The following is a 13212-nucleotide window of genomic DNA, read 5'->3' on the forward strand; positions in this document are numbered from 1 at the left end:
AATAGGAATAAAAACCAAAAAAAGAAAGCTCTAAGTCCAATCGAAGTTACCAAACCATCATTTCCTATTTTGTTTTTATTAGTTTACAACGGGTATACCTGTCATCAAACTATCACCAATACACTGAAATCATAATCATAATGTAACTGATAACACCACCAGCATTGACAAAATAAAATGGTTAAAAAAAAGAATAAAACAAAATAAATCACACAAATCTTGTAAAAGGCTTTCTTCCCACCACCCTTGCGGGCAAAGACACCGTTGAATCCACACTCACGTTTCCTATAGATTCAAGTGACTGAAATTTATCTGGGACTCTTTGATCCTTGTTTGAGAACCCTTTAGACCACTTGAAAGACCCAATTCCTTGTGACAAAGGGAATGAGAGTCTCCTCTTTGAATCAGTACTAGTTGGAGTTCCACCAAGCCTTTCTCTTGGATTACTACTAGCACGTACTTTGGCCCTGGCGGAAAGGGTTGGAGCCATGTAGTTAGGCACTGAAAATGGTGGGCAGCTTGTGAGGCTGTCATCATCCTTCAATGGCACATCAAAGGGTGAATTGGACCCCACACCCCTTGGTCTCGGATATCTAGAGCCTGAGCCTGAGCCGTTTGCCTGAGGAGTTCTAAATGGAGGCGTTCGCGCCGGTTTTGAAGATGTCACTATGGTTGATTTTGTGGACTTTGGTGTGGGAGTGTCCATGTTATCAAAGGCAAAATGAGGCTGCTGCTGCTGCGGCTGCCTTTGAGTGCTGGAGCCAGGTCTTGGACTAGTCTTTTGCTCTGAGTATGGTCTTGGAGGTGTGATTTGAAAATTCTTCAAGCTTTGTCTTTCTTGTGGAGTTGCTGCTGGTGTTTGTCTTTCCAACCAGTTCCACCACCAAGGGAATCCACCTGATCGTGTATCCGTCACTGGGGTGTGAGTTGATTTTGGAGTGGCTTTCCATAGCTGTTTGGCATAGTCAACAAAGTTATAACATATAGAGAATTTGTTATTCTAATGGAAAGATGAAGTCAGTTCAACTATTCTGTCCTAAGAATGTTTGGTTCCATGCCTCAGATGTGATTTTAAGTAGCTAATACTTATAGTTTCCACGTCTCAAAAGTGATTTCTTACTAGTTTCCAAACACATTCACAGACGTTTTCTTTTAAAATGCTAGTTTTGAAGAATTAAGCAAGTAATAGAACATGTGATCACATTCAAAATTGGACAAGAAAATAATAGAATGAATACAAAGTGCCTTTTTTTGTTTTTGATGAAGAATTATTACTCCTTTTTAAAGAAAAGAAAAAAGCAAAGCATAAGTGGAAAGTGTGGGTTCAGGGTTGTGTTGGTGAGTACCTGATGTGAATATGCAAATGCCATTGCTCTTTCTCTTTTGATGATTGCTTCCACCTTCCTCTGCAATCTTGCCTCTACTTCCTCTTTGGTCAGTAAGCTATCATCCCACTCTTCATTTCCTGCTTCAGACTACACCCAAATTCCAAATTATTAAAATCACTTGGTTTGATTTAGGTAAAATGAAGGCAGTTGGAAATACAAGCATGCACTCATTTCGGAATTGTAGACAGACTTTATTAGAATCCACCACATCTTTTCAAGTTACCGTGACTGAAATCATAGTAAGTTACTAACTTCACATCTAATAAGATAGATGCCACAAGGAAAGCATGACCATCTATTGCTGAAAAGATGTGATTTGTGATTGTACACTCCTAGATATACCACCAACAACATGAATTTTTCAATAAATTAATTTGCTTGATTATCAAGGAAATTAGGCCAGTGTAACCCACCCAAAGGCTCATCTAGTCATTAAATTTGAAGGTGTCAGCTGGCCTAACAATAGCTGGTAAAGTACATTGCAGCCGGTGCAAGGTATTGGGATCAAATCCCACATTCACTTGGGATAGAGTAAAGGAAAAGAGAGAGCTACCTATCATTGTGTAACCCACAGTAAAAGACAAAAAGCAAACACAGAACTTTGCCATTAAGGCAACACCACAAAGTGAAGGGTGCGTATTTAGTCTTTTAATATTGAAGTGCCTAAATTAGCAAAAAGTAGTTAACATTTAAAGTGAGTTGGCCAAGCATGGTTCTTGGCACTTAAGCAATAGTTAGTTCATATTACTTAACAGCTAGCAGTTGAACTTTTTGTTATCAACACATGTTACATGTTACATGCATTTATTCATTTTCCGTTCATCAACTCCTTTCCTGTCCCCAAAACAATAAGTTCTAGTGGAACAAAACAAATGATGCTAAGTCAAGAGCATGTTCATTTCTCTATACTTGAAAAAATGGCGGATGTAAGAATCCACAGCTAATCTAATTTTCCAATGTTCAAGTTAGAAAGCTTACAGTGAGTTTGCCCAAGATACTGGCTGCATCCTTATCATTCTTGAAATCAGCTTGATATCGTGCCTGGTTTTCCAACATCTGGATCCTTCGAGACTGAATCTGACATTGAACTCGCACTAACAGCTGCATGTGTTTCATGGCATTCACTGTCTGCCTCTTCACATTCTGTCCTTTTACCACTCCTTGAAGCCTCACCAGACCCTTTAGAGCTCTAAAACTCCTCCTGGCCTGCATTGCATTACAAATATTATTTTTCACAAGGTTGATCTTTCTTTCATATTACTGAAAAGCAATTAAAATGATTGGATCAAGGAGAATTATGCGTGCAAATGATGACTCAATTTTAACCCGTTCAGTTTCTCAGGGTAAATTGGCACAGTATATCAGCCTACTCAGGCACATAATTTTCAAGTTTGACAAAAAAGAAATGGCTAACTTTGTTTTTGCCAGAAAATAATTACCCATGTCGTGCTTTTATGTTCCATTTTCTGATTGCTGGACAAACTTAACTGTGAATTTGAGCATTTAAGTGAAGAATAATTATTAATTATATTATCTATTATTCTTACACACTTTAAGAAAGCAGCTATTTTTATGAAGAGTACTAGCAACGCACTCTTTATTATTGTCTATTAGAAATTACAAAATTAAGAGTGACTCATGATAAATTTCAAAATAATAAGAAGTCTGTTTGAAAAAGTTTGCTAGTGAGTTTGCTATTAGTATTTCTCATTTTTATGATATGAACCTAAACAAAAAGTAGACATTGGCTTTATCAATTACCTTGAATTCTATGACTTTTGTTTACTTACCCTTCTGGCAAAGATGGGCAGCATGCATTACCCTTTATATCATCATCCTAATTACTTAAGGGATAACGATAAAATATTAAATGCTCTGGAGATGCATTGAAAATCATGGAGGGATGCATTGATAACAAGTTTTAATAAAATGTTTTCATTTTTTTATTTGTTACCATTTTTTTCTTTCTACTTAATTCCTAAACATAGACCTAAGGACACACATTAACAAAGCCTAAATTCAATTTATAGCATTCACAAGAACACATGAAAGCTTACTTACCATATAACCTCTGTAAACAGACTGGATCTTAGTAGCTGAGGCTTGCTGTTGCCTCAAAGTTGGTTCTGGTCTGTGGCCAACCTCCTTGTGGTGATGAGCAATCCGGGAAGACGTGGCTTTGGGAGAGGTAACTCGCGGAGAAGCCGCCCTCGGAGAAGCAGCCCTTGGGGATGGAGGCCTTGGAGAAGGAACCCTTGGAGAGGGAGGCCTAGGAGAAGGAGCTCTTGGAGGGGCATAAGGTGGCGTTTTAGGCCTCTCCGGAGGAGTGGCAGGCCTTAACCCCAGTAGTTGTTGCTCCCTTTCAAAGTCCCCAAAGATTTTCTCAATGCTACTTGGCTCTCTGAAGAGGGGGATGAATGAATTGGCCTCTCCATGCTTTAGTTTTCCTAGACTTTTCTTCTTCTCTTTTGTGCCTTTGTTATTATCTGAATCCTGCTGTATTATACAAAAATGGTTAGACATATAAATTTGTAGAGTTGCAACAACTTCATGTTGGTAACAAAACTTATATTACTTACCTTCCCTTTGGAGTGGTGTGTGAAAACTCTTTTGATTGCAGAAAACCAACTCCCCTTCTTTCCCATGTCAGTAGCATTACTGTTTCTTCCTGTAAGAGAAAATGAAGACACAAAATATCATGGCCTGTGCATGCTGGTGCTATTTTATGATTAATAATTTTTCAGCTAGCTCAAAATATAAGATGAATTCAGCTGTTGTAAGATCAAAATCGTTCATGTATTATACATCAGGTGCTTACAATTCTGTCATAACAAAACAGGCAGAAACATGAGATAAATATGGACTAGCATACAAGATCACAAAAAGGTTCTTTTATATATATATAATATACACACACACACATATAAATATAATTCATTCTATCATTTAAGGTTATATATAACAATCTATATGGAATAATTAGCTTTGTTATATTTTTGGTACATATTATGTTTCTTCTTTACCAATGGAACAGAATGATAGAGAGTGAAGCTCACCCGAACGATCGCCAGCAAGGAGGCAGCATCTCTATTTTATTTTCAGGCTGTTGATGGCCAAAAAATAATTGAATAAATAAACAATAAATGAATTTAAATGAAAAACCCTTCATTCACCCAAGATAATAGGCCCCTTTATGCAGAGGACACAAGAAGAAGAAAGTCCTATAGTTCTTAATTGGACACTTATATTAACAAAGACTCCAATCTAAGGGTACATGACACGACCAATTAAAGCTACACAGAAAGAGTATGGAGTATAATATAAGGTGAGAACGAAATTTCAACTGAAAAATGAAAACAAACGTTTAAGAAAACAGAATTGTCAAAATTAAACACCAAAAATGAAAATAATAAAGAGAACTTTTGTTCTAGGAGCCAAGGAAAATTGAGAAGAAAGAAAATCCTACATGATCTATGAAATGAGAGCCTAGTCAATTCCAATGGAGCAGAAAGAAAGACCGAGCTATGAGCATGAAAGAGAGAGAGAGAGAGAGAGAATTGTTTTCCTACAACAGCTTCAACAAAAACGAGAAAACATAATCTTCTGACAGGCTCTAGAGTTTGAGACTATGTTAAGAGGATCCCGAGGTCATGTCAGTTAATTCAGACATGTCCATGCTAATAAGATTGGTAACATAACCATAATAACTAACAAATCTAGCACAACCCAAAAGCTAAATCTTGAAAATTTATTAATAAAACAAACACAAAACACAAGGATCATAGATAATATACCTTGTTTTGTTGGTTGGCAGAGGTTACTAGAATAGAAGAACTCCTAAAAGTGCTGTAACAGACACAAAAACAGTGCAAATTAAGAAGAGGGTACCCTCTCTCTCTAGCTCTTTCTTTTTTTCTTTCTTTCTAGCCTCCCTCTCCTTGCCAGCACCACATGATTCTTTCTTCCTCCTTGGCTGGCTAAGATTTCTCAGATAATCTCTCTCTATAGAGCTTAGAATCTAATTCTCTTAGGCTGTGTTGTGTTGTGTGGAGTTACTTTTCCTCTAGCCACCTTTCACCTTTTGAGGGATTTATATAATTTTCTTTGTTTTGTGGGATTTATGTACTATTAATTTTACTTTCTTTCTTTTGGTTTCCATGATGATGATGATGAGAGAAAGAGAGAGAGAGAGTAGGCTTGGTTGGCCACTTTCTCACTCAATGTGGACATCTTCAACCAACTTTACTTCAATGGGAAGACTATGTGGACACCTACAAAAGAATTAACATAGCCATTTATTATAAAACGGTTGAGTTTGGTACCCTTGCTCTTTAATTTCTTCTTCCTTATTAATTCTATTACTAACCTTTTCATTATTGCAACCTTACCAACATTTTGATCCTCCACTGTTATTTTTAGATCTGACAAAAATACTAGTACTGCATTACAAATAATAATAAAAAAAAGCATAGACTTTTATTTATGACACTGGCATGTTGGTGGAGCTTTCTCTGAATACTATCATCCACACTACGCTTCTCTAGAGACTGTAACGCACGCGCGCATTTTTTGTAAACACATGCATAATAATAGAAGGATATCCGTTGAAATAGAAGAAATTGGAAAAAGGGAATTTTTGAGCTTTGCATTGCATCTCAAGTACTGAAAGGTTCTATCTTGTCGGATATTATTATTTTAGTAGTTGATTTGTAACATTTTCCATGAAATATGGCAGAATCATGAATAAGAAAAAAAAGTACAAATTATTATTTTTTTTATTGTCAATCTTGCCTCTTATGTTTTTTTGTTACTTCCATGATGGTATTGACAAACTTGGAGGTGATTCTAAACAGGTGTTGTTACGTGTTGGTATTGAAAAACTTGAACTCCTCGGTGTTATGTTGAAAAACACTAATCTTAAGAATTGAATGCCACGTTAATACTTTAAAAAGTCTTGGTTTTTTGCCTAGAGTCAAAACCAGAGAAGGCAAGGTGGATTTTAAAATGGGAAAGGTATAAAGTGATGCAGGATGGACCACCGTAAAAATATTATTTGTTGAATTATTGCTTAAAATTCTTTCATATTTACAAAAAAAGTTTTCAGGGTTAAATATTTGCAGTTCACACCTTCAAGTATTTACAGATAGATGTGAATATATAGGTCATGGCTCGCGAGCAACCCGTTTAACCTCCTATCCATGTCGGACGTGAACTTCAAGATATATAATCCATTTTAATCTGAGTTTTCTATCCAATTAAAGTGAGTTTGGATACGTGGTGTATCCACGAAAAAAAAAATATTTTTCAAAGAAAAAATGTCAAAACAACTATATTATATCTTTGACCTGCGTTGGTTAAATTTAACTGTTTTCCAAACACATACTTATGAGTTTAGCGAGTTAGATCTATAAGATAATAGGCTTGGTAGAAGAATTTTATTTTTATTGTTTGTTAATTATTTTTGTTTTATATTTTATTAGTATAATTATTTTACTATGAAATTTAATCATTTATGAATATATAATAACCTACATAAGAAAACATTTTTTTTTATAGTTTTAGTTAAATTTTTTTATTAAAAAAACAATTGTAACAACAAAAAGATAAGTTTTTGTTATTAATTAACTTAATTTTTAATTCTATTTATTTATGGGTTGACCCATTTAAGTTTAATACGTGAAATCAATACTAGCTAAGAAATGTAGAATCCATTTTCAATGTCTGTCGGACCGTATCAGTTCATTGTCCATTAAAGTTGTGAGTCAATATGAATCAAATTTAATTGTTATTTTTTTGAAAGGTTATGAATCAAATTTAAATGAATTGAACAAATTTGTATGCCCACCTCTAATTTTGTGGATCCGAATTTGCTTTTTCATTGATATATCACATTCGTCTTCCGACAAGATGATGGTAGAAGAGGTTGGGCTTACATTTGCAATAATTCCTTAGGGATTATTTTGCAAAAATCCAACAATTCAGCTTATGTATGGAGACAAATCAAATTAGCAACCTGAAAAACATTATAACTCTTCAATTATCTTAACTATTTCATTTAATTTATTAACAAAAAAAAAACATGTAACTGTAATAAACATTGACGGGTCATGTTGGACCACTTTTACAAAGGTCCATGAAATACGCAACGAAGAAGGCAGGGTCATCTTTTCGTTAGAACTGAGGCAGGGTTAAATGTTGGCATGGGGCCACCAGATACTATACTGGCAACTTGGCACCATGGAATGGTGCATCTTTATCACATATTAAAATAATGATTAAGGTTATTACCAAAGGTGTGAATCAATTAATATAAAATTTAAAATTTAAAATTTTGAATTTGGGTCTTTAACATATAATTATATTAAATGTTTAAAGAAATTTTTTCATCGTTGATGTTAATCTTACTTGACATGATGAACACTTTTGCCTTCAGTGGATTAAGGTTTATTTTTTTTGTTGTTGAATGGAATAAGCAAAAGAAACATCCCAGACCCAAAATTAATTAGCCTCCCCTTGGGAGTCACTTGAAGGTGAAAAAGGTTTATCATCATCATTATGTGTATGCTAGTTTATCAATATTAAATATATGTGATTATACAATAAAAAAACAACAGCAAATGATAGTTAATAGTTAAGCCAATATTGTTATCCATAATTAATTGTGATCGCAATTTATGGATTACTATTGATGAAAAAACTTTTCAACTAAAAAAATTGTATATATAATTAAGTTAAACAATACTAAACATTTCAAATATGAAGTTATAAGACCCAAGCTAACTTGCTAATTGCTTTAGTTTCATGTTTGATGTATTGAAGGTGAAAAGTATACGACATAAAGCTGAAGAACAATTATGAAAAAATGAAGTTATTTTGATTATTTTAGGTATGGCACGTAACAATATATTAAGGAGTATGACATACATCATAAAATTAAGAGATTTGACTTGAAAGTTGAAACTGATCTATATTAAATAACTTTTATTTTATCGGGAAAAAAATTGAACTGCTGGCATAGTACTTCCTTTTTATAACAAAAAAAAAAATATAGTTGTATTTTGTGGCTGATACTTCAATTGAATGGAAAAAATATATTTTCTGTTCTTTATTTTTATTTTAAGTTTAAATATAATAAAATTTTATTTCCTTTTCATCATATATCGTATTGAAAATGTTATGAGCTACATTCTAGAGGCCCAAAATCTGCAAATCACATCACAAGCTTTATTGGTTTGCAAAGTATTGGATTGACAGTGTTGTAATTCTTTCAGGTGCTTCCTCCTTGGCATAGATCATTGGAACAACGTGAAGCCTACGTTTGAGCTAAAAATCAGAGTATAACAATTAACAAGTCAAAAGAATTGGATTGGTGTTGAAAAAAAAACTCACCAAATTAATTAGTCTTAATTTAATATTGATATAAGTCTTTTATTTCTGTAAAAGTATTTATTAATTTTACCGACATCATGGACAAAAATGTAAATTTGAGATTAGTTTCGATTTCAAACAATTTTAAATTGGTCTCCCCCTTTTAAAATAAGTGACTTTTAGCACAAGATAAAAAGTTCATATTAAGTGATACATTAACATTAGATTTTTTTTTATTCTAATTTCCTCAAATAAAATAGTAATAAATATGATAATTTGAGTACGGTGCATATCATTTTTTTATCGACTAATAAGGATAATATAGTTAAATTCTTCCACTCATCAAGTTATTAATTCATTATTTTTCTGAATTCTTGTAAAAAAACTTAAATGTCACTTATTTTGAAATGGAACGAGTATTGGTTTGTAACAAATATGATATGATGAGTCTAGAAAAGAGATAAAAGTAAATAAATATAGTTATTAAATGAAAATAAATCTTTTGACAAACAAAAAAGTATATGTTTTCCTATAATAATTTTTTGAACAATTTTCTTTTCAATGTTTATATTTGCATATTAAAAGATGTTTCCACTAAAAATCTCATTAATTTTCAACCACTTTTTTTTTTATTGAAGTGAACCATTATCTACTATGAAGATATTAAAAACATTAGCACTAAATATTTTTCTTTCTTTCTTTTCCTCAACCATTGAAATTATTAATTGAGAGGAAAATCATGTACTCTTATAAGGAGTCATAAGCAATGTTAAAAGCTGGACTTGAACTGACCATTCAGTTATATCTATGAACTATCCCCTACCCCTTGTTTGTTTGAGTTGGTCATTAATTGATTTGTGTTTTTAATATCAACCGTACGTTGAACCAATTGACTCCTATGCAACTCAGTCAGTTTATTCAACTCTTATTGATTAGGTTGATTCAATTCTTTTCCACTGTATTGACTTAGAGAAATGATATTAGTATAATAAAATGTATAAGGAAGAAAAAGAAAGAGAAAAAATAAAAATAAATTTAAAATGTAATAAATGATAGATATAGAGAAATGATATTAGTATCATAAAATGTATAAGGAAGAAAAAGAAAGAGAAAAAATAAAAATAAATTTAAAATATAATAAATGATAAATAGATATAAGAAATGATGTTGTATAAATTGTTAAATGACTTATCGCATGTATATCACTTCTTTTTTCCCTAAAAAATATATGGTATATCACTTCTCATTAACTTATTACTTTTATAACTTTTATATTATAAATACTATAACATCCCACCACCACTACATGATACATCAACAAACTAAGAAAGTAAAAGACTTATTTTAATTATTTTAAAAAAATTCATTTAATTTATTTATGAAAAGATTGAGTAAATTTCTTGCAATTTCAAAACCCATAACTCATAATGAAAATCATGCATCTACTAAACATAAACAAATCTACACTAGGGTGACACTTCAACCACAAAAAAGACATACTTGATTACATAAAACTCCTGAAAATTATACATAAGACAAACTTAAACTGGTCCATTTCTATACAAAACTAAACCAAGGAAAAGGAAGAGAGTGACACAACTTTCGGTCTCGTGCTCACTCCATCTACCACGCTTCCAAGCAGAAGATCTGGCCTAAAAACCATCTGCTCCCCCAAGCACATCAGGTATAGGATCATCATAGGCACAAACCCCAGATGCAACATACAAGTAAGCTCACCAAAATAACACATACATATAAAATCAAACTAAAACAATTTTATATACAAGGTTATATTCTTACAATCATCAATGAACATGATCATAACACAAGTCCTTAAGTATCAATGACAACATATATCAAGTAATCATCATCATGAATCATGACATAAAGTTCACATCTACCAACAATCAACTAGGCTACAACTAACACACACAAACAACCAACTAGGCCACAACTGACACACATCAACATTGACTCCACTCCATGGAATTTCAACACAATATGAGCGATCCCCCATGAGCCACATCCCTTAACATAGTTTCACTCTTAGACCATTCAATGAGTCTCTTAGGCTGACCTAATGGAAGAAGTGTGACTTTATCAAATATAGACAAGTATGGGTATTGACTTACCTCTGTCGGCTTGCTAGATTATACATCTAAAGGGATTCACTTACTTGTCTATTCTATAACTCAATTCCTGTTAGCCACCACGAAAACCCCAACACTATGTTGAAAGTCCACCTAAAACTCTTAACTTGTGTGCCTATTCATATGCTCATGCACCAACTATGCACCCTATGCACCAATTGTGCATACTGGATCATATCCACATCATCATCTCGACCAACAATTATCAACAATAAAATCATAGACCAAACCGCACATTATAAATATGAATCACTCTACCATTATAATGACATTTTGCCTCATATTTATGGTTCTCATAACATCTCTTGAGTTTTTGGGGGTACTATCTCATTCATTTCCTATTATGCATTTATGACCTTAATGACTTATAAACATGATAATTAAATCTATACTATCTCGATTAAGTTGATTTGTGTCCCATTTGAAAGCTAAGAAGATTATTTCCAACATTTATGTTTACTCCAAGACCTAGTTTGGAATTATATTTTGCCTAAAGTTAGAATCTATGTGAAACTTTTACTTACTACTGACAACTTAACCTTTGTTCACTAATTTGATCATTTCTAGAGTTATGCACAATATTTTTGAGTGAGACTAAAGCCATTAGTTAGATAGCATCCAGGGCTACAACTTTCATGAAGATCACATTTCCTAATTCAGTCATCTAGATCACCTACAGGGTCACACAACTCGCTTGATGAGTTCAAGTTGGCCCAACGAGTAAAGCTCTTTGTAATTCGGTAATACACAACGAACTTGTCTCGCCGAGTGAGTTCAGGCTTGCCCAATGAGTAAAGCTCTTTGTAATTCATTAATACACAATGAGCTTGTCTTGCCTAGCAAGTCTGCAAACTCTACAACTTGCGATTTCAGGGTTCTTGTGAACCTAAACGCATCTTCATCACTCCCAACCCCTCCAGACACTCATAAATGACTCAAAACTCAACACAAGTCCAAAAAAAAACATAAATCAACAATCAATTAAACATATACAAGATTCCATCAAGAATTCTCAAATCAAAAGCATACAAAGGGAAAGGACTCTAAAGGCAATCCAACACCAAATTCCATAAACCCATAGAAAATCAAACATGCTTTGGAGCATACACAAACCATCCAATCAGATTAAGCAATAGAACATAAGATAAAATTTCCCTTACCTATTGTCTCTAAGCTTAGGTCTTGAAAAAGAGGAGAAGCTTTAAGCTCAACAAAGGGATTTCCTTCAACAACAACACCATCCAATATTAAAAGGGTTATCAACACAAGAGAAACGAGGAGAACATCTTGCCTTGAAGAGAATCAAGCCTCAGAAAAGGATGTAGGCTTTGATCTCCCACTCACAACAAGAAAAGACATAAAGGAAGAATGAAGAATGAAAGAAATGTGGAATTAAGGGAGGCTCTTGCACATTTAAATGCCCTCTTCAATTACTTTTGTTTTTTGCACCCAAGTTCCTCTAAATCACCCTTTCTATATCTAACACTCTCAAAATCTACACTTTAAGCCGTACAACTTTATGAAAAACTATCAATAATACTATAGAAGATAGCACAACAATATATTTATTAAATTCGATTATAGATATCATGAATCAAAATTTAATTACTTCTTATAGTATTTATCAAGTACTTAACATACATTACGAAAATCATAGCAAATACAACTGTTGTGAATAATTTTATTTGTATATAGTTACTTGTGTTTAAATTTATTATAATTTTTTTAGTATTTTATATCATTAATAAATATTTATTTATTTTTACGTGATTTAATCAGTTGTTCGTTAGTTAAACGAATGAAAAACCTAATAATTAATATAATATTTATTTTGAGTAATCATTAGTCTGAAGTTTATAAATGTAATTAAATTTTTAATCATCTTAATCCATAATGCTAAGTAAACTTAAACATCAATGTTATATACTAATTATTTATTTTTAAATTAGTTTATTTTATAAATGTTATATCCCAATTATTTTAAAGTTTAATAATTATGCACTGAGAGTATAAAGTATTTTTTTCATTTATAAAACTTAAATTTTAAATGAAAAACAAGTTCCTTAAAACTTATATTAAAAGGTATTGATTTATTCTTCTACGTTATTATGGGTTTTATTTTTGTAATTTTGCCCCAAAATTCATCATATTCATCTTCAAACTATTTAATTAAAAATGTGCCAAAAAAATACCTTATGTACCCCAAAAAAACTATTTAATCAAAAGAAAAAGAATGCAAAGTATACGTTTGAATTTATAATAAAATGTTGTGATATATACCAAATTCCGTTGACATTTCTAATGGT

General features: G+C 32.5%; 1 protein-coding gene across 4 annotated transcripts; it reads right to left on the reverse strand.

Moving 5' to 3' along the window:
• Positions 1-42: 42 nt before the first annotated feature.
• On the reverse strand, positions 43-5658 carry IQD26 (protein IQ-DOMAIN 26). 4 transcript variants are annotated; one of them, NM_001357582.2, is made up of 7 exons: positions 5183-5529; positions 4445-4491; positions 3968-4056; positions 3450-3881; positions 2367-2594; positions 1347-1475; positions 43-952 (listed from the first exon to the last, which is right to left on the reverse strand). In NM_001357582.2, exons 3-7 carry the CDS (start codon positions 4031-4033, stop codon positions 209-211), a joined length of 1599 nt encoding a protein of 532 aa, NP_001344511.2. In that variant the 5' UTR covers positions 4034-4056; positions 4445-4491; positions 5183-5529; the 3' UTR covers positions 43-208. The 4 variants fall into 4 exon arrangements, with proteins under 4 accessions (NP_001344511.2, XP_006583852.2, XP_014633627.2 ...); XM_006583789.4 differs by having other exon boundaries at positions 47-952; positions 3450-3884; positions 5183-5658; XM_014778141.3 differs by lacking the exon at positions 4445-4491 and having other exon boundaries at positions 47-952; positions 5183-5649.
• Positions 5659-13212: the final 7554 nt, after the last annotated feature.

This window comes from Glycine max, chromosome 7 (genome assembly GCF_000004515.6).
Source record: "Glycine max cultivar Williams 82 chromosome 7, Glycine_max_v4.0, whole genome shotgun sequence".
NCBI classification, from domain to species: Eukaryota; Viridiplantae; Streptophyta; class Magnoliopsida; order Fabales; family Fabaceae; genus Glycine; species Glycine max.

Excerpts from the sequence above, each read along its gene's own strand:
- IQD26 (XM_006583789.4), bottom strand. The coding sequence starts at position 4,033 with ATGGGAAAGAAGGGGAGTTGGTTTTCTGCAATCAAAAGAGTTTTCACA. Across the intron at positions 2,595-3,449 it reads CTGTTTACAGAGGTTATATG|GCCAGGAGGAGTTTTAGAGC; the intron begins GTAAGTAAGCTT and ends AATGCAATGCAG. Across the intron at positions 953-1,346 it reads CATTTGCATATTCACATCAG|CTATGGAAAGCCACTCCAAA; the intron begins GTACTCACCAAC and ends TATGCCAAACAG.